The sequence below is a fragment of the Pongo pygmaeus genome, chromosome 5 (genome assembly GCF_028885625.2).
Source record: "Pongo pygmaeus isolate AG05252 chromosome 5, NHGRI_mPonPyg2-v2.0_pri, whole genome shotgun sequence".
NCBI classification, from domain to species: Eukaryota; Metazoa; Chordata; class Mammalia; order Primates; family Hominidae; genus Pongo; species Pongo pygmaeus.
The window spans coordinates 96,731,788-96,754,057 of NC_072378.2; the positions used below are offsets into that span (position 1 = coordinate 96,731,788).

The 22,270-nt window shown below is 37.1% G+C and overlaps 1 protein-coding gene across 4 annotated transcripts in view; it reads left to right on the plus strand.

The window, feature by feature from the left end:
• KLHL32 (kelch like family member 32) overlaps positions 1 to 22,270 on the plus strand; it is a 224,608-nt gene that overhangs the window by 95,494 nt on the left and 106,844 nt on the right. For all 4 annotated transcript variants that reach the window (XM_054490891.2, XM_054490897.2, XM_063666439.1 and 1 more), the window contains one exon: positions 21,673 to 21,780. In XM_054490891.2, coding sequence (XP_054346866.1) covers positions 21,673 to 21,780 — 108 coding nt within the window. The remainder of the gene's footprint in view (positions 1 to 21,672; positions 21,781 to 22,270) is intronic.

Genomic DNA, 22,270 nt, shown 5'->3' on the forward strand with positions numbered 1-22,270 from the left:
GGGATTGTAGGTGCCAGCCACCGTGCCAGGCTAATGTTTGTATTTTTAGTAGAGACAGGGTTTCACCATGTTGGCCAGGCTGGTCTCAAACTCCTGACCTCGTGATCCACCCGCTTCAGCCTCCCAAAGTGCTGGGATTACAGGCATGAGCCACTGCGCCTGGCCTTTTTGTTTTGTTTTGTTTTTGTTTTTGTTTTTTTGTGGGTTTTTTTTTTTGTATTTTTAGTAGAGACGGGGTTTCACCATTTTGGCCAGGCTGGTCTCGAACTCCTAACCTTGTGATCTGTCCGCCTCAGCCTCCCAAAGTGCTGGGATTACAGGCGTGAGCCACCGCACCCAGCCTATACTATTTTTTAAAAATACAAATTATTTAGATAAACTTTGACCAAATTCTTCAAGAATTTCAAAAAAAATACAATATAAAAAGTGAAAAAGGGTGTTATCTAGAGATGAAAAAAATGATTACAAGAAATAGTATAGAAACTCTATGCCAGTGAACTTCAAAACCTTGGTAACAAGTTTATGGAAAAACATAATTATCAAAAGTGGGCCTATTTTGTTGACAAAATAGGCACACATTTTGTCAGAAAGGCAATGGGCCCAGATTTTTTTCTTACTAGTACTATCAACTGTACTTAATAGCTGATTCCTATATTACATAAACCTGTTCTAAAGTCCAGAAGAAGATGGAAAGCCACACACCTCGTTTTATAAGACTAGCATAATGAGAACCATATCTCAATATAGATACAAAAATTATAAATAAAATACAGCCAAATTCAATAATCAGTTTCCAGTCCTCATTTTCCTCAATGCATCAGCATCTCAGTCACTTCCTATTTCTTCCTTGAAACATTTTCTTCACTTGGCTTTGTTCCACATTCTCCAGGTTTTCCTCCCACTTGCTGGCTGCTCCTTCTGAACCTTCCTTGCTAGTTTTTCCCAATCTCCCCAACTTCTTAAAATTACAGGACTGACCCAGGCTGAGTCCTTCCGCCTTGCTGTCTCTATTAGCTTCCATGGTGATCTCACAGGATCTCACACATACATGTATTCCTATATGATGATGTATTATATAGGGTAATATATGAGATAATATATTAGAGTCCTCCAGAGAAGCAGAACCAATAGGTTGTATATATAGAGAAAAAAAGATTTATTATAAGGAGTTGGCTCATACGATTATGGAGGCTGACAAGTCCCAAGATCTGCATTTGGCAAACTGGAGACCCAGGGGAGCCAATAGTGTTGGGTTTTTTATCTTAACTTTAGGTTTAGGGGCACATGTGCGGGTTTATTATGTGGGTAAATTGTGTGTCACTGATGTTTGCTGTATGAACGACCACATCACCATGTAGTGAGGATAGTACCCAACAGGTAGTTTTTCAACAATGGTGTAGTTTTACTGTCAGCCTGAAGGCCTGAGACCCAGGAGAGCCGATGATGTAGTTTCTGTTGGAAAGCTGGCAGGCGTGAGACCCAGAAAGGGCTGATGTTTCAGTTCAAGCCTGAAGATGGCATGTCCTGGCATGAAGACAGTCAGTAAAGGGAATCTCCTCTTTTTCAGTCTTTTGATTCTATTTAGGCTTTCAGTTGACTAGATGAGTCCCATCTACTTTAAGGAGGAAATCTGCTTTATTCAGTCTACTGATTAACATGTTAATTTCATCCAGAAACACCTTCACAGACATACTAGAATAATGTTTTACCAAATATCTAAATACCTGTGGCCGAGTCAAATTGGCACATGAAATTAACCACCAGAGATGATGACTGACAAATTTGTATTTCCAAATTGGACTTCCCCTAAAATTGTGAAATCATATGTCCAACAGCCTGCTTATCATCTCTAGTTGGATGTTTAAGAGGCATCACAAATCTAATACGTCCTAAATCAAACTTCCAGTTTCCTCCCACAAAACTGCTTATTGCACAGTTTTTTCAATTTCAGTTAATGGCAAATGTACAGTTAATGCAGGCCCCAATTATCTGGGTCATCCTTGACTCTATTTTCTTGCATCCACACTGCTGGCAGGTCCCCATAGCTGGACCTTCAAAATATATCCAGACTCCAGCCACTTCTAGTGCTACCACCCTGGTCTAAGCTACCATTATGTTTTGCCTGGAGTTTTGCAGTATCCTCCTACTCTGTTTTCCTTCTTCAATCCTTGATTCTTTGCAGTCTGTTTCAATACTGCAGCCCCAGTGAACCCACTGAAAACACAAATTGGATTGTCACTTCTGCTCAAACCCTATGATAGTTTCTACTGTCATGCAGAGTAACAGCCAACGTCTTTCAGGGTACATGATTCTACATCATCTGTCATCCCTCCTACAACTCTCAACCTCCATCCATTCCAGTCACACTGCCCTTCTTGCTATTCCTCAGACGGGCACCTGAGAATCTTTGCACAGCTGTTTCCTCTGCCTGGATTACTCCTCTAGATAGCTACAGGACTTCCTTCCTTGCCCTCTGCAGGTCTTTGCTCAAATACTGTATTACCTTCTCAGAAAGGAGGACTTTAATTTTACCTGTGATAACACCTAATTTTTTTTTTTTTTTTTTTTTTTGAGATGGAGTTTCACTCTTGTTGCCCAGGCTGGAGTGCAGTGGTGCGATCTCAACTCACTGCAATCTCTGCCTCCCAGGTTCAAGCGATTCTCCTGCCTCAGCTTTCCAAGTAGCTGGGATTACAGGCACCTGCCACCACACCTGGCTAATTTTTGAATTTTTAGTAGAGATGGGGTTTCATCATGTTGGCCAGGCTGGTCTCGAACTCCTGACCTCAGATGATCCGCTGGCCTCAGCCTCCCAAAGTGCTGGGATTATAGGCATAAGCCACGGCACCCAGCCCTGATAACCTAATTTTTAAAGAAGACTTATATTAGTTCATTTTCATACTACTATAAAGAAATACCTGAGACTGGGTAATTTATAAAGGTAATTTATAATACCTGAGACTGGGTAATTTATAAAATACCTGAGACTGGGTATATATAAATTATAAAGGTATTTATAAAGGAAAGAGTTTTAATTGACTCACAGTTCCACATGGCTGGGGAGGCCTCAGGAAACTTACAATCATGGCATAAGGCGAAGAGGAGGCAAGCACCTTCTTCACAAGGTGGTAGGAGCGAGAAGAGAGCAGGGGAAACTGCCACTTATAAAACCATCAGATATCGTGAGAACTCACTGACTATCATGAGAACATCATGGGGGAAACCGTCTCCACAATCCAATCACCACCCGCCAGGTCTCTCCCTTGACATGTGGGGATTATGAGGATTACAATTTGAGATGAGATTTAAGTGGGGACAGAGATCCAAACCGTATCAACTATATTCATATATTACTAAATACATATAATTTAGAAATTGTAAAGACAAAAAAGCCACGATTTAAGTTTTTTAAAACATCTGAAGGCATAGGACTGGTTAGCGAAAGATCTTTCCCCTCTCGGGTTTTGGATCATATTTTTTCAGCATTGACAATCTATAAACTATAAGCTGACAATCTATAAACTGAATTTATAGATACACTTGTAAATATAAAACTAATCAGTGTAACTTCTTTCAATTTCACAAGTAAAACTGATTTTCTTTAAAACTAAATATATATTTTTTGTTTTTATCCTTACAGAAGCTGCTGTGGGGGTGGGCAACACAAGGATGGCTCAGAAAATTTGGGTCACTGTCTCTGTTTTCTTTCTACACATGACAGTATGGCATTACTGATGCTGAGATTCATTTAAAATCCATTGTACCCATTCCTTAACATAGAATTTCTTGAATTCTTAGTGGATGCATACTGCTGAAATGGAGATTTAATTGTAAGTCCCAAAGACTTGTCACCCAGCAGGCTTTTCGCTGTTTTCTCAGATCCAGCTGGCCTAGTTCTACATGGATAGTATCACCTGAAGCCACTAGAGAACTAGGGGCCATGAAAATCCTTGGCTAACTAATTGGGAACCTAATGTGGTAACTGTGGTCTCTCTTCTCCTCAACTTGTAACTCTCTGGAGATACTAGAATCTGGTTCAGAAGAGAGTCCTGAAAAGCCGCAATAGGCTCTTCTTGTCTTGTCCTACAGCAATTGTGACTTTTGAAAAATGTATGAAAAAATATAGTCCAAGGAGCTGTAGAAATTGACAAAAAATCATCCAGAGATGAAAATGTGCTCAATTTCTCACCTAAATCATATTATACTGTTGTCTGTGAGTAGAAGTTGGCATTGTCCACTTTGTATCTGATGATTAATCATTTAGGTAGTATCTGTTAGGAAGAGGACTTGAGAAATAGCTTCTAATTTTAGTCAGAAAAAGTAGCACCATTAATAGTGGCCTTGACATTCTGCAAAGCCAAATTAAGCAGTCAACCTGGCATTTGATAAACAGCCTGTTACAGAGCCTCACATCTGGTAGATATTCAATAAGTATTAATTGCCTGGCTGACTATGAGCAGCCACATAGCTGCTGTAATAGAGTCTGCACATGGTGGTGGGATAAGGCTGATTCTGATGTACTGTGGGACAGGACCTTGTGAACATGAAGAAGTGTGTGGGTTTTTGTTGTTGCTTTTTTTTTTCCTTCAAATTAAATGACTTCATAATTTCCTTTTGAAACTGAGCATATTTCATTAAAAATGGATTTCCTTTTGTCAATTCAAGGTAAGTTACCAGGTAACAGTGATATTGGTCAAATGTTACCTCTTTTTTAAATACAAAGCTGAGAGCCATCTAAAGAGCCATCATCATATTCCTCTTTAAAATTATTTGAATCAATGCCACAGAAATTGTTAACATTTCAGAGTCATTCATTTAATTTTCATTATCGTGTTTATAGTTAGTTCATTGTCTTCATTACAGTGAATGGATGGATAATGGTGAACTCTGGTCTGCATTTTATTCTTTTATTTAAACTGATTCACATCTACTAAATGTAAGTATTATGAAGCTAGAAAAATAGTTTTAAAGTAATAATAATAGCTAACATTTTTTATCATTTACACTGTGACAGTCATTGTGCTAAGCCCCTTTATATGTATTTGTTTCAAATATATATTGAAAGATCACTTTATTTTTCTGCCATATCTTTTCTATGCTTTTAATCTTATAACTTTTATGCTTTTTTATTTAAAGTAAAATTTGCATTCATGCTTATTTGATCTCAGGTGTACAGTCAATCTCAGCTTCATCCAAAAGAAGACCACATGTTTAAAGGATAATAAAGCTGATGGAATTTTTAAACTCTTAAAAATTAGTGTTGAGTGAAGGCAGATGTTTTAAACAAAAGAGGAGAAGACATCCGATCCTGTGAGCCTGATGAATTGGTATAAAGAATTATTGGAATCTGTAGAAATGCCATGATTCTGTTTATCGTCTTTGTAAAAAACTGATTTGGAACGAATTGTCCATAGAGTGGGATGATCCAGCTGCTTGTTGAATCGGTTGCTTTTCATTAGCCCATCTGATGTTGACTGCATTCTGGGCTTGCATGCCTGAACTCCTGAAAGACTGAATTATCAGTATGCTTCTCACTCGGAGAGCTGTGACTCTAATGAGAGATTTTCATATCAAATCATTCATATCACTTTATAATCACAATACATGTATTAGATGCTTTCTGATCCTGCTACAATTATGGGAATTAGCTAACTTCATGTGAGATTCCAGTAATAGATAGTAATGCATTTCTCAGGTAGGCAATGAATATTCATCCTTCTGAGGTTAACTGTGGTTGGAAGAAGTGGAGGAGAGGAGGTCTGTAAGTCTAAACACAGTCTGATGTCTGTTTGTCTTTCTTTGAATTGAAGGGCCTACTAGTTTCCCAGTTTATCTGGCAGTCTTTCCAACTTGAGAGGGAGGCACGTGAGTAGGCACAGAAGAATGGTGGTGAAGGGCATGGGTTCAAGTCCCGACTCTCCCTCTTACCAGCTTTATTGCCTTGAACCATTTGCTTAATTTCACTGGGTCTCATTTTCTCATGTTTAAAATGAGGTAATAGTAGTACCTGACTTCACAGAGTTGTGAAAATAAAACTTTAATTCAAGTAGGACTCTGACACAGGGCCTGCCACATGGTAAAGGCTGGGTAAACTTGAGTTGCTATTGTCATTGTTCTCATTATCACACCAGAGCTATAGGGAGGCCCTAGAAGAAAAAGCTATTTATCTTTCTTTTAATGATGGAGCAAAGCTCATTTCACCCAAGAGAAAATGAAGATCAAGATGGGTAATATGTAAAATATAATTATATAAATTTTGAGAAATAAATACATTATATATATATATATACAAATGTTCATAGGATTAAAAGAAGTCCATCTAATTATTTTTTAAAAGGTGTTTGAAAGCTCGTGGATGATTCCTAAACCCTTTTGTTTCCCCATTTTATAAGATATAGAGACTTTGTATTAGCCTGCATGGGCAAAGCATCAAATGTGTTTGCAGAAAACGTGAGCTTGATGGGAGGATTGCTTGAGCCCAGGAGGTCGAGGTTGCAGTGAGCTATGATCATGTCACTGTACCCTAGCCTGGGTGACAAAGCAAGACCCTGTCTCAAAAAAAAAAATTAACTTGGACATTTGGGAAGACTTGAACACTTCATATTCATAGAGCTGACCTGTTCTTAGATTAGGAAGGTGCCAGGGAAATGGTTGCTTAGCAACTAATGAGGTTAAATGAAACAGTCTGTTAGCTGGGCTCTTGCCCTGTCTGTGTGCATGCCTAATAAAGGAGATGATCTCCAGTGGGTATTGCTTGACTCACAGCTGTCAAACAAAAGTGATGTATAAAATGCAAGAGCGAAGGGAGGGTCCACACCTGGACTGGGCATCTATATTTATGGTCATATACCTTCCTTTATGTTAGATGTTGAAGAAAAAGTTATTAAGAGAGGACATTAAAAATAAGAGAGGGACTGTTGAAATTGAGGGTTAAAATTTTAAGAGCGATCATTAGTTTACATTGAGTTTTAAGAGACTAAGATAATAAGTGATAACTGAGGAAATTTCACACTATTATCTTCAACATTCTTCTAAAAAGTTCTCTATAGAAAAGGGACAACAGGGCTGGGCGTAGTGGCTTACACCTGTATTCCCAGCACTTTGGGAGGCCGAGGCAGGTGGATCATGAGGTCAGGAGTTCGAGACCACCCCGGCCAGTATGGTGAAACCCCGTCTCTACTAAAAATACAAAAACCAGCTGGGCGTGGTGGCGTGCACCTGTAGTCCCAGCTACTCGGGAGGCTGAGGCAGGAGAATCACTTGAACCCAGGAGGCAGAGGTTGCAGTGAGCTGAGATTGCACCACTGCACTCCAGCCTGGGCAACAAAGGGAGACTCTCTCTCAAAAAAAAAAAAAAAAAAAGAAAAGGGATAACAGATCTTATGGATGACATTGTGAATTCTAGGACAGAAATTGTGTGTTTTAGTACTTGTCTGCTCCTGGTCCCTATTTATACTCATGACAGACATTATGACTAGATCCTGACCACTCTCACTTGAGCTGGATGTGGCCTTACAGCCCTCAACGGGGCTCCAGGAAGCCATTACCAATATCAGATTGGGCAGGTAAGAAACTTCCTTGTCACTCTTTATGACAAATTGAAACTTGTTAAAAACTTCTACTTTTTGAATTCCATAGGAATATTCTGAGTGATTTGTGTCAAAAGCAGCTTTGAGGTAGCCACATGAAATTCATCTTAAGGAAAATTGATAAGAAGGAAATGGACCAGAGAAAATCAACCAAAATAATTAGGGGAAAAGGGAGACAGTGTGAAAGATTTGCCTGAAAGTTCTTACCACTGCCACCATTCACAAGCTTAGGATGATTTACTCTTTCAAAGACCATGTCCTTAAATCCACTTTCTTTCTTTTGAAATACCTTTTATTTCCTGTATAGTAATCACTCCCACCCCTCCAAATCTAGGGATCAGTCCTCCCATGCTGGGATTTGGACTCAGGCCTTCTGCCCAGCCTACAAAACTTCGAGCATTGGCTTCAAGCACTAACATTTTATGACTCCGAGAATTCGGATTAGATACTATTTCCAGTAGGAGACTCTAGAGCTGTTACTATATATATTTGAAAGGCTGTTAAGCAGAAAAGAGAGTGAACTCATTGACCTTCTCCTATGACCAAGGGGAGAAAGTTATCAAGAAGGTGATTAGAAGTCAATATTTTGAAGGTTTTACTAATATTTCTCCAGCAAGGGACAGCCTGTCATGAAAAAATATTAGGTGTCTCATCACCTCAAGTATTCAAGTATGCAAGGAGTGCTGCAAGGGGGGAGGACTGACTACCCCAGCTGTGCTTCTCAAACATTTATGTGCATGTGGTTCACCTGGGGCTCTCGTTAAAACTCAGCTTTCCCATCTAGTAAGTGTGGGGTAGGAGCCGAGATTCTATATTTCTTACAAGTTCCTTGGCAATACCAACGCTGCTATTCCAGGGACCACACCTCAAGTAGGGAAGGGCCAGTGATCTCTAAAGTGTTAACATTCCAAAATTCCATTTGCAGAAGAGAGGCTAGAGTTTAGTCTTGCTTCTTACACACACCCAGCACAGCTTTGAAAACCACATAGGAGTCTCTTCTGGTCTTAGAGAATTCTCCCTGAATTCCTATCATATTTTCCTCAGTAAAGAATCCCCCTCTCTGTCTCCTCAGTTGCTTCACTTCTTTCTTTCTCCAGGCTTTCAACCTTTTCTGATATCACTGTTCTCTAAGTAAGTTTCCTTTTTTCATACTTTCTCTGATCCATGCAGACTCTAATCACAACTGCTCAGTCATTCCTTCGTGCAAGCCCCAAATTCTGTCTTAGGACAGCTGTCAAAATGCAGGAAATCTAGGTTATATCTCAGTTGGGGTGTCCTTAGAAGTTTGTGAAGAGCAGGATTGTGCCATTGGCTGTCATATGAGAGAGATCAAACAGCCTCTTCAATTAATTCGATTCATTCAATAATGGTTTAGCAAATATATTCAATAAGAAAGAGTAAAAGTGCCATCCCTAAACACCTGAAAGAGGCAAATTTGTGACAGATAAAACAATGGACTTCTTTGTATGGTAGGTAGGAATGTATTATGATCCCACGTTCAGGGGATACAATTAGAAAGTAACAGAACCACCAGAGGAATAAGGAGAACCATAGGGATCTGAGAGGGCAACCCAAGGCTGAAGTCAAATGTGTGGATGCCACTTTCCAGAAGACAGAAAGACTGGCAGGGACAAATTTTGTGAGTTACCCAATTGCATGGTGAGCAGCAGTTTCTGGCCTTCACAATTACCGTAACTTTGGCTAAGAAACAACAAGATTTGTGTCCTTTTTTTATTCCACCCTTTCCTCTCCCAGAAGACTCAGGTCGTTGAAACATGGCCACATTCAGGAAGAGGAAAATTCTAAACAGACAGGATAAACCATAATGATGCTTGTTTTGAAGGGCTCATTATCACTGTATAGTTAATTTAGGAAGCAACTGTGCCAAGAGCAAAGCTGTGAAACACAGCTAGATCCTTTAAATAAACAAGCTACATATTTGAAGATTTTAGAAAAAAACAATATGTAACATAACTTTTAGCATATAAGATGGATCTTTATGTGGTTAAGGTGAGGGAAAATTGGTATTTTAGAGATATTAATTTGTGTTGCCTAATTATATTTACAGTAATATAATTTTACTGTTTTAGTTTGTCTTGTGATATTTTATTCTCTGACAGTATTATTATACTATGGGAGGAAAAATTAAAACAATTGTAAAGAGGAAAGAAAACCACCAACCAAACATCCTCACTCTTTCATACCATTTAGCTCTCCAGGGGGATTGGGTTATTTTTTTCATTTGCAAGATAAAGGAGGTAAATAGTCCAATTTAACTGTGATTGGGACCCTCCTCTCCCTAATGGAAGGGAATGGGCTATTGCAGTTAATTGAATGGTCTCATTAACTGAGATTTACTACCCATTCTATATGTGAGGTGTAACCAAAATGTAATAAAGGCTAATAACCATTAACACTAAATTGAGCAAAATGTAATCTTTGTTGATTCAGAAGTTAGTTCAAATCTCTGTAATGCCTCATGGCCATTGTAAACATCACTAATTATGTAACAGTGGGCATATAGAAGATGTAAGATGTAATGGATCTACTGTAATCATTGCGAGTTGCTCTTTTCAATGACTTCCTTAAACATGTCTTTTTACTTTCATTTAACTCTGTTTAATGCTTATAAAATGTAAGGGTTGAATGTACCTCCAAACGATTCAGTTATTTCACCTGTAAGATTATTTGTATTCTTGATAAAATGGGAGTCACAGTGGTTTTGCCTGTGTTTGGTGTAACTCCAAAGCTGCACATAGTTTGCCAGGTAAAAAGATCATATTTTACCAGATGCTTTAAAAAGTCTATCATCTGCCATTTTACTTATCTGTGAAGATGTAGTAGAATTTTTGTCAGTTTTGTATCGTAAGGTACCACCCTAAAATGTAGCTGTAACTAATCTTGTGTCTGCATGACAACTAACATGACAAGAAAACTTCATGTACTGTGATTTTAGGACTCAATTTGCATCACTTCTGTGTGAAATAAAGAGGGAATAACACACCATAAATCCACACCTCCCTCTGTGGTAGGCACTTAAAGTGGATTATATACTCACAAACTAGGTTTTCAATTAGAAAGGTTTGTTGTTGGTGGCGGCACATTATCAGCCACAAATGAGCTGTGATGACTGTAAATCTCAGCCTGGCCGAGGCTCTCCCGAAGACAAAATCTTGTGAACCAAGCATGAGTCTGTGCAATGCTTTCATATTTCTAAGCAGAACTTTATCCCATGCTTTGGCAGAATGTTGTGACTTGATAGAGAACATTGACATATGTTCTTTTTTTTTTCTAAATGTCTAGCTTTGAACTCACTTATGTTTCTCAAATGTTTAGCTTACAGTAGATGCTCTTTCTCTTTAGTTACGATTTTACATTTTGGTATCTAAAACACCTTACATGCAGAACATTCTCTGTTACATAGAATGAATTCTTTTTGTTTATGACACTGTAGGGTGGTAGGACATCATCTGCAGATGAGTTTTGAAGATCATATTGGTCGATTCATTCATTTTCTGTATTTATTGCGTGTATGCACTCCTAGGATCTGGGGGCACCACAGTGAGAAAAGGAGATATGGCACCTGCCTTCATGGAGCCTGCAGTCTACCTTTTCAAGATGTTATATGCTTAAAAATATTACTGTTGGTCTCATCACCTCTTTTGCTGCCAAGGAGACTTTGACCTTCCTCCTGGTCTCTAGCAGGTCTCTGGACATTGTTTCACTAGTTCGGATAGACTAGGCAACTGGTGTTTCACTGTACCAAATGGCCAAGTTCTTCCTTATCACCAAGTGGTATCCAATGAGGCTCTTCCTAATTGAGATGTCTTTTAAATGTATTATACCCAAGACATTGACCTTGATATAATACTTCCCCTTTTTTAATCTTTAGGTTAATTCTAGTTTTTAAAAATTATAAGCATTAAGTTTTTAACTTTTTTTTTTTTTTTGAGGTAGAGTCTCACTCTTTTGCCCAAGCTGGAGTGCAGTGGTGTGATCATGGCTCACTGCAGCGTCAAACTCATGGGGTCAAGTGATCCTCCTGCATCACCGTCTTGAGTAGCTGGGACTACAGGTTCAGACCACCATGCTCAGCTAATTTTTTTTTATTGTTTGTAGAGATAGGGTCTTCCTGTGTTGCCCAGCCTGGTCTCAAACTCCTGGCCTCAAGTGAACTTCCAGCCTCAGCCTTCCAAAGTGATGGGATTATAGACATGACCCACAGTGCCTGGCATTGTTAACTTTCTAAAACAGTATGATGTGATGTCAAAGTGGAAGTTCTGTCTTTATAGAAGTGGTGGTGATGATTTTTATAATGGGGTCATTCCATAAAGTAGAAGTCTAGAAGTATGTTGCAAAATAAAGTCCTGAAGCCAGAGATAGGGATTTAGAGTGAGACTGTCATTTGGAAACTATTTGAAATGAATGGATTTAGTCAGCAGTTGAGTGGAGGGTGCTGTTTCTCGGCTCTCATTTCAATTGGAATCAAAGGGAGACATGGGACAGCAAGACAATCAACCTGGATTATAGCAACAGTTTCTACCTGTTAAACATTTACTGTGTGCCACATATTATGCCTAACATTAAGCATAATTGTATTTAAACCTATAACAACCCTGTGAAGTTGGTATTATTCCCCTTTTACAGATAAAGAGCCTGAGGCTTAGCCTCAGTTTCAAGATAGCCAAAGTTTCAAGATAAATTGCCCACATGACCAGTAGGTTATAGAACCAGATGTATCTTCCTGCATAGTTCTGAACATTAAAAATAAAACAAAGTTTTTAAAAGGGAGTTGTTTGAAATACATAAGTAATACATGTTCATTGCAATGATCCAAAAGATACTTACGTAAACAGGATAAAATTAAGTCTCTTTTTTCCCTCTACAATCGTACTCTATAATATAGCAATTATAGATGCATTTAATTGTATTGATATAAAATAATTACCAACATGGTGTTCCTTTATTGCTCATACAAACGTGCAAATATAGATACACATTATTTAAGGAATTGTGTTTTCCTCCCAACTCTACTAACTCTGATGAGGATCCCTATTCTATGCCAGTGTTGCCCTGATTACTTTTGAAAGACCCTAGAAATGTAGATTTTTAAAACTCCTTTGGCAGCCTCTTTTGTTTTTTTAACCTTTGTTCTCAGGAAGTTTTTCTATTTCATTAACCCAGATCATTCTTCTGCAGTTTAAGCTATTTGAGTCCTGCTGTATATATGGGATTGGTGGCAAGCAGGTGGTCAGCACATCAGGGGCAATTGCAACTTGGAAGATCTGAAAAAAGAACTTGGTTGGTGTGGGGAATGTTAAAAACTTAACCACCCATGTAATAAAAAGCAGACACTGAAAACAACTGAAATTTCTTTCAGGTTCTTTCAAGAAGTTTAGAAGCAAATTCAACATTTTATAAACTAAAGGTTTTTACTTAACTGTGATCTGTTTTTTAATTTTGGAATTTCAGGTAGTCTTCTGCAAATGCATAAACAAAATCTACTTAACTCTAAAGGCAATTTCCTGTTAGCCTTTTTTTATCTGTAGCCACACTTGATTTAAAAAAACAACAACAGAAACTGGTGCTTCTCCTAACATAGCAATCCTTTTAGCCAGGGAATACATAAAAGAAACTTCACTACATTTTATTGTTACCACAAAATATAAATTTTACTAAGAGCTTGCCATATGTCAGGCACTGTTCACTTTGTATGTATACTTAATAGACCACAGTATAGTGTCAACATAACTTTTATATGTACTGGGAAACCAAAACGTATGTCTGACTCACTGTATTATGGTATTTGCTTTATTAAGTTGGTCTGGAACTAAACCCACCGTATGCCTATATAAGTGAGAAGATCATTCAATATTTGTCTTTCTGTGTCTAGTTTATTTCACTTAGCATAATGTCTTCCAAGTTCATCCATATTGTTGCAAATGGCAGGATTTTCTTCTTTTTTAAGGCTAAATAATGTTCGTATGTGTGTGTATATCTCACATTTTCTTTATCCATTCATCCGTTGAGGGATATTAAGATTGTTTCCATATTGTGGCTATTGTAAATAATGCTGCAATAACCATGGGAGTGTGGCTATCACTTTAAGATACTAATTTCATTTTCTTTGCATACATACCCAGAAGTGAGATTGTTAGATCATAAGGTAGTTCTTTTTAAATTTTTTTTAGTACCCTCTCTACTGTTTCCCATAATGGCTGTACCAATTTATATTCCAACCAACAATAAACAAGGATTCCCTTTTCTCTACAACCTCATCAACACTTATCTTCTGTCTTTTTGGTAATAATTATTCTAACGGGTGTGAGGAGACACCTCATTGTGGTTTTTACTTGCTTTTCCCTGATGATTAGTGATGTTGAGCATCTTTTTATATACCTGTTGCCCATTTGTATGCCTTCTTTGGAAAAATGTCTATTCAGGTCCTGTGACCATTTTAAAATTCAGTTATTTAATTATTTATTTATTTTGCTATTGAATTTTGAGTTCCTTAAATATTTTGGATATTAACCCTTTATCAGATATATGGTTTGCAAATATTTTTCCCATTCTGTGGGTTGCCATTTTAATCTGTTGATTGTTTCCTTTGGTATGCACAAGTTTTTAGTTTGATGCAAGCCCACTTATTTTTGCTTTTGTTGCCAGTAGTTTGGTGTCATATCCAAAAAATTATTGCCTAGACCAGTGTCAAGGAACTTTTCCCCTACATTTTCTTCTGTATTGTTTCAAGTCTTACATTTAAGTCATTAATACATTTAAGTTAATTTTTGCATATGATGTGAGATAAGGGTTCAATTCTATTCTTTGGCATGCGGATGTCAAGTTTTTCTTGCACTGTATATTGAAGAGCCTGTCCTTTCCCTATTGTGTGTTCTTGGCACCCTGTCAAAGATTACCCTGTCAAAGATCAGTTTACCATAGATGCATTCATTTATTTCTGGGATATTCTGTTTGTTGGTCTATATATCTGTTTTTATGACAGTACTGTACTGTTTTGATTACTGTAGCTTTGTAATATATTTTGAAATCAGGAAGTGTGATGCCTCCAGCATGTTCTTTTTGTTTAAGATTTCTTTGGCTATTCAGGGTTTTTTGTGGTTCCATTTGATTTTAGCACTTTTTTTTCTATTTCTATAAAGAATGCCACTTGGATTTTGATAGGGATTGTGTTGAATGTATACATGATTTTGGGTAGTATGAACATTTTAACACATTTTTTTCAATCCATGGACATGGATGTCTTTCCATTTTATCTGTGTCTTTGATTTCCTTCACCAATGTTTTATAATTTTCAGTTAACAAGTCTTTTACTTCTTTGATTACGTGTATGCCTAAGTATTTTCTTTGTTATTGTAAATGGGATGGTTTTCTTAAATTTCTTTTTGATGACTTTCCTGTTTGTGTACACAAATACCACTGATTTTTGTATGTTAATTTTGCACCAAAAAACTTTGTTAAACTCATTTATTAGTTCTAACATTGTTTTTTGTTTGAATCTTCAGGGTTTCCTACATATATAATCATGTTATCTGTGGAGGTAATTTCACTTTTTCCTCTCCCGTTTGGATGCTTTTTATTTCTTTTTCTTGTTTAATTGCTCTGGGTAGGACTTCCAGTACTAAGTTGAATAAAAGTGGTCTCTCGTCTTCTCTTGCCATCTTCCTTTGTTATTTGATTATTTTTGTAGTATTTGCCTTGATTCTTCTCTATTTATCTTTTGTATATCTATTATAAGTTTTTTTCTGTGTGGTTACCTCAAGGCTGGCGTAAAATGTCTTGTAGTTACAATGGTCTATTTTAAGTTGATAACAACGTAACTGCACACAAAAATTCTACATTTTTACCACCTCCCCCAAACTTTCTGTTTTTGCAGTCAGAGTTTAATTCTTTTTATATTGTGTATCCATCAACAAATTTTGGTCTTTTATCTTTTAAATGTTGGGGTAAAAGTAACTTACACACCACCATTACAGTGTTACATTATTATATATTTGTCTGTATATTTACTTTTGCCAGTGAGATTTATGTTTTCTTATGCTTTCACATTACTGTTTAGCATGTTTTTGTTTTCAATTTGAAGAACCCCCTTAGCCATTTCGTGTAAAATAGGTCTAGGAGTGACAAACTCTCATTTTTTGTTTCCTTGGGAAAGACTTTCTCTTTCATTTATTTTTAAAGGATAGTTTTGCCAGATATTGTATTCTTGGCAGTTTTTTTCTTTCAGTATTTTGAATGTATCATCCCACTCTCTTCTGGCCTGCAACATTTCTACTAAAAAAAAAAATCCACTGATTGTCTTATGGAGGTGGTTTCCTTATACGTGACAAGTCACTTTTCTTTTGCTTCTTTCAAAATTCTCTGTCTTTAACTTTTGAAAATTTAATTATAATGTATCCTCGTGCAGATCTCTTTGTATTCAACTTATTTAGGATTTTTTGGGGTTAATCAATCTGGATGTCCACTTCCTTACCCTGATTTAGAATGTTTTTGGTAATTATTCCTTTTCAATAATCTTTCTTCTCCTTTCTATTTCTCTTCTCTTTATTAAGCTTTCATAATCTGTATCAGTTTACTTGATATTGTTCCATAAAATCCATAGGCTTTCTTTACTCCTTTTTATTCTTTTTTCTTTTTTGTCCTCTGACTGGATAATTTTAAATGACCAGTGTTCAGGTTTACTAATTCTTTCCTCTGCTTGATCGAGTCTGGTATTGAAGCTCTCTGTTGCATTTTTTTATTTCATTTATTGTGTTCTTCAGCTTCAGAATTTGTTTGCTTCATTTTTGTGGTTTACATTTCTCTAACTTTCCCTTTCATTCATGTATTACATAAAATTTACATTTCTCTAACTTTCCCTTTTGTTTATGTATTATTTTCCTGATATTATTGAGTTGTCTATCTGTGTTCGATGATAATTTCTTAAAACAATAATTTTGTCAGGCAATTCATAGGTCCCCATTTCTTTGGGATCGTTACTGGAAATTATCATATTCCTTTAGTGGTGTTATGTTTCCCTGACATTTCATGTTCCTTGTAGCCTTGCATTGGTGTCTGAACATTTGAAGGAGCAGTTACATCTTTCAGATATTACAGACTGGCTTTGGTGGGGAAGACTTTCACCTGAGGTGTGATGATACCTGAGGTGTGATGATGGGTGGGGTGTGTGGTGGTTCTGGGTCCAATGCAAGTTCTGAGGGATGTGCAGGGGCACTGGTTTCGGGGATTGTGTGACACTGTCATGGTGCATGGGGGTGCCAGGTCCTGGTGCAGGTGTAAGACAAGTGATATCACACCCAGGTGTGGGCTCATGTGAAGCCATACCAGATGCAGGGTGCCAGAGTGGCCGCCTCCAGCTCCAGGGGATGCAAGGCATGGGCTCCAGGCATCTCTGTCAGCTGGGGTTTCTGTTGGTAAAGACTGGGGATCTTTAGCAGCAAAGACTGTAGGAATCCTCCTGCTCTTTTCCCCTACAGGGGGATATAGTGGTCAAGGCAATTTCTATTGGCACTAAGCTGTACTATGTGGAACATCCTCAGTTCTAAAAAATGTTCAATTTTTAAAATTTATGATAAAGTAAATTTCTGAAAGTTAAATACATTATGAATGTTAGCTTTTTAATATATCAAATATAATTGAATATATTATATGTTAAATACTCCCAATAGCTTTAAGATATTTTGAATGTTATTTTATTTTTTCAAATTGTAAGTTTTTAAAATATATTTTAGAAAATTTCTTAAATGGCAAGAGAGCAATAATTTAGTGTTTCTAACAGTAAAAAGTTTAACTATAAATTAAGCTCTCAAAAATAATCCTTTTAATTATGAAAACATAAAACTTTCTAATGCAGTGAGATGGAAATGAAGATCTTTACAAGGAATAATGGGTCATCAGTTTATATTGTCCATCTTATACATATTAATTTAAAATGTATAGACTTGTGAGGATAAAAAAATACATTTGTTAAAATAAAATCCTATTAGTTCAATAGTACAAAGAATATAAAATACCTAGGAATCAATTTAACCAAAGAAGTAAAATATCTATACAAGGAAAACTATAAAACACTGACGAAAGAAGACGATGCCAAAAAAAGGGAAAGATACTCCATATTCATGGATAGGAATAATTAATGCTTCTAAAATAAGAATACTATCCAAAGTAGTTTACAGATTCAATGCAGTCCATATCAAATTTTCAATGACATTCTTCACAGAAATAGAAAAAAATCTTAAATATAAATGGAACCACAAAAACCCCAAATAACCAAAGCCACCCTGAGTAAAAAGAACAAAGACATTACACTATCAGATATCAAAATGTACTACAAAGCTATAGTAACTAAATTAGCCTGGTACTGGCATAAAAACAGACACATAGATCAATGGAATAGAATAGGTAACCCAAATATAAGTGCACACATTTACAGACAACTTATCTTTGCAAAGGTGCCAAGAACATACAATGGGGAAAGGACAGTCTTTTTAATACATGGTGTTGGGAAAATTGCATAACTATATGCAGAAGAATGAAACTACACCCTTATCTCTCACCATACACAAAAATCAAATCCAAATGTATTAAAGACTTAAATCTATGGCCCCAACTATGAAATAACTAGAAGACAATATTGGGGACGTGCTCTAGGACATTGGTCCGGGCAAAGGCTTTTTGGGATTAAGACCCCAAAAACACAGGCAACCAAAGCAAAAATAGACAAATGGAATTTCATCAAGCTAAAAAGCTTCTACACAGCAAAGGAAACAATCAACAAAGTGTAGAGCAAACCCACAGAATGGGGACAAATATTTGTAAACTACCATCTGACAAGGGATTGATAACCAGAATATATAAGAAGCTCAAACAGTTCACTAGCAAAAAAAAAAAAAAAAAAAAAAAAATCCCATTTAAAAATGTGCAAAAATAGATATTTCTTAAAAGAAGACATACAAATGTCCAATAGATATATTTTAAAAAATGCTGAAGGTCACTGAACATCAGAAGATGCAAATCAAAACTACAATGAAATACCTCACCCCAGTTAAAATGGCTTTTATCAAAAAGAGAGGCAATAACAGATTCTGGCAATGATATGGAGAAAGGGGAACCCTAGTACACTGTTGATGGGAATAAATTAGTACAGCCACTATGGAGAACAGTATGGAGTTTCCTCAAGAGACTAAAAATGTAGCTAGCATATGACTCAGCAATTTTACTACTGAGTATATATTCAAAAGAAAGGAAATCAGTATTTTTTATATATATATATATATATATATATATATATATATATATATATATATATATGTATCTCCAAAAGGAAGGAAATCAGTATGTCTGCACTCCCATGTTTATTGTAGCACTGTTCACAATAGTCAAAATTTGGAATTGGGCTGGGTGCAGTGGCTCACACCTGTAATCCCAGCTCTCCAGCACTTTGGGAGGCTGAGGCGAGTGGATCACTTGAGGTCAGGAGTTCGAGACCAGCATGGCCAACATGGTGAAACCCCGTCTCTACTAAAAATACAAAAATTAGCCGGGTATGGTGGCACGTGCCTGTAGCCCCAGCTACTCAGGAGGCTGAGGAAGCAGAATTGCTTGAACCCAGGAGGCGGAGGTTGCAGTGAGCTGAGATCATGCCACTGCACTCCAGCCTGGGTGGCAGAGCAAGACTCTGTCTCAAAAAAAAAAAAAAAAAAAAAAAGAAAAAGAAAAAAAAAATGGAATTAACTAAGTGCTTATCAGTGAATGAATGGACAAAGAAAATGTGGTATATATACCCAAAGAAATATTATTTAGCCATAAAAAATGAAATCCTGTCATTTGCAGCAATGTGGATGGAATTAGAGGTCATTATGTTAAGTGAACTAAGCCTAGCACAAAAAGACAAATATTGTAAGTTGTCACTCATATGTGAGAGCTAAAAAAAGTGAATCTCATGAAGACAGAGAGTAGATTGGTGGTTACCCTACCCAGTAGGCTGGGAAGGGTCGTTGGGAGGGGCAGGATGATGGGGATATTGAATAATGGGTGCAAATATACAGTTTAATAGAAGAAATAAGACCTAGTGTTAGATCAGTAGAGTGACTATAGTTTACAGTAATCTATTGTACACTTGAAAATAGCTAGAAGAGAGCCGGGCACAGTGGTTCACGCCTGTAATCCCAGCACTTTGGGAGGCTGAGGCAGGCAGATCACAAGGTCAGGAGTTCAAGACCAGCCTGGCCAATACGGTGAAACCCCATCTCTACTAAAAATACAAAAATTAGCCAGGAGTGGTGGCGGGCACCTATAGTCCCAGCTACTCGGGAGGCTGAGGTAGGAGAATCGCTTGAACCTGGGAGGCAGAGGTTGCAGTGAGCCGAGATTGCGCCACTGCACTCCAGCCTGGGTGACAGAGCGAGACTCCTTCTCAAAAAACAAACAAACAAAACAAAGAAAAGAAAATTGCTAGAAGAGAATAATTTGAATGTTTTAAGCATAAAGAAAAGACATTTTAAGGTGATCGATATCTCAAATACACTGATTTGGCAATTAAAAATTACGACTATATTAAATTATCATATGTACCCCTGAAATATGTACATTCCTTAGGCATTGATAAAATTTAAATAAATAAATAAAATTGCTAAAAGACGAATATTGATACATTGGCAAAAGTAAAAAAAAAATCACATTTTTTCAAATTAAAAAAATTCAGCATGCACTAAATACCACATAACATAGTGAGGTTTTTTGTTTTTGTTTTTTACGACTATAAAGTTAGCTAAACTGCAGAATCTCAGGGAACAGTTCCCACAAAACTTCTCTCATTATCAGTGAACAAAATTGAATTCTCTTTATATTTCTTAAGTAAAAGGTTAAAGGTGCACAAATTAGCATGGGGATGTATTTTTTTTTTCCTTTTAAAATGCATTTGTTTAATTTGGCAAGTTTTTGTTTTTTTAATTTCAAATTTTCATTTGGCATACTGATTTGCAGTAAATTGGCCATTTGGAGAATTGGTTGGGGTCAAATTCACTTGCACTGAATAGCTTAGTGGTTCTCAAATTCAAGTGGGCATGAGAGTCACCTGGAGGGCCTATTACAGCACAGATTGCTGGGCCCCGCTTGGAGTATCCGTTTCAGTAAGTCTGCATTGGGGCCCTGAGAGTCTGTACTCAGACGTGTTCCCAGGTGATGCTGATGTCGCTCGTCCAAGGGCTACACTTTGAGAACAACTGAAACGGAGTGTGTGATACATGCCTTTGTATCCCCACCCAAATCTCATCTTAAATTGTAATCCCCATAGTCCCTATAATCCCCACATGTCAAGGGAGAGACCAGGTGGAGGGTAATTGGATCATGGGGGTGATTTCCCCCATGCTGTTCTCATGATAGTGAGTGAGTTCTCACAAGATCTGACGGTTTTATAAAAACCATCCGCTTCCCTCGGCACTTCTCCTTTCTGCTGCGTTGTGAAAAAGGTGCCTTGCTTTGCCTTCGCCTTTGCCTTCCACCATTATTGTAAGTTTCTTGAGGCCTCCCCAGTCATTCTGAACTGTGAGTCAATTAAACCTCTTTCCTTTATAAGTCACCTAGTCTCAGGCAGTTCTTTATAGCATACGAAAATGAACTAATAGAATGGCAGATGAGAGGAACTAGCTGTTTCATTGGACTGAGGCAGAAAAAAGCAGAGAAGTCAGAAGATGAAGGCTTTTCATGTCCTATTGGGCAGGATGTTTGGCATTGCTGCATATAACTTGGTAGCAATGAGAATCCAGGACCAAGAGAAAGTGTTCGGTGGGCCTAAATACCATCACCTCAAAATGAGACTATGTATTACAAAAGAAGTACTATATATAGTGAGGAATGCCATCCTGTGTGTGTTGTTATTGTAACTGTTTAGACATCAAAATGATTTGCAGTGGTTTGTGTGAATGACACTTTGTAGAAGCATTTCAAAAATCAAAATCAATTATTAATTTCTAAAACCTTTTTTTCCCCTAGTCTCTCTAGAATTTTGTCTTGCTCCCTTGCTTTCAAAGTCTCATCATTGTCTTTCTCCCTTTCCTCACCTCAGGCAATGTTCAGTCTTTGTATGGTGGAAAGTGGAGCTGATGAGGTTAATTTGCACGGTGTGACCAGCCTTGGCCTAAAGCAGGCTCTGGAGTTTGCATACACAGGACAGGTATGGTATTAAACATGATCTGTAAAGTTTAACATTTTAACTACACCTAACCAAAGAGATTATCCTTGAGGTATGAGATTTAGTTATTGTTCTTGTTACTTATTTTGATGTTAAAAATAAGATTCACATCCTCTTAATTTTATGACTAAAGTTATGGAAAGGTAAGTAAAGCAATTTGATTTTTTAATATGATCCAGTGAACATAGTATTTTAAATTTAACTCAGTGCTTGCTGGTGTAATTTTTTGAATATCTTAAAGAACTATCATAAGGGAAAGAGTTTGCAAGATAATGGATTCTCATTGTTATCACCGAAGCTCGGTGACTCAATCATGGCTTTATTGCCTTAAAAACAGGCAAAAAATTTAGAGCCCCCAAAATTTATGTCCAACGTCTTGGTAGCATGTCCTTCACATATCTCAGAGTCAGAATTGAAGGCATTTAGATTAGTAGATTGTGATGGTTTGAAATCCTAATACATTCATGACTAA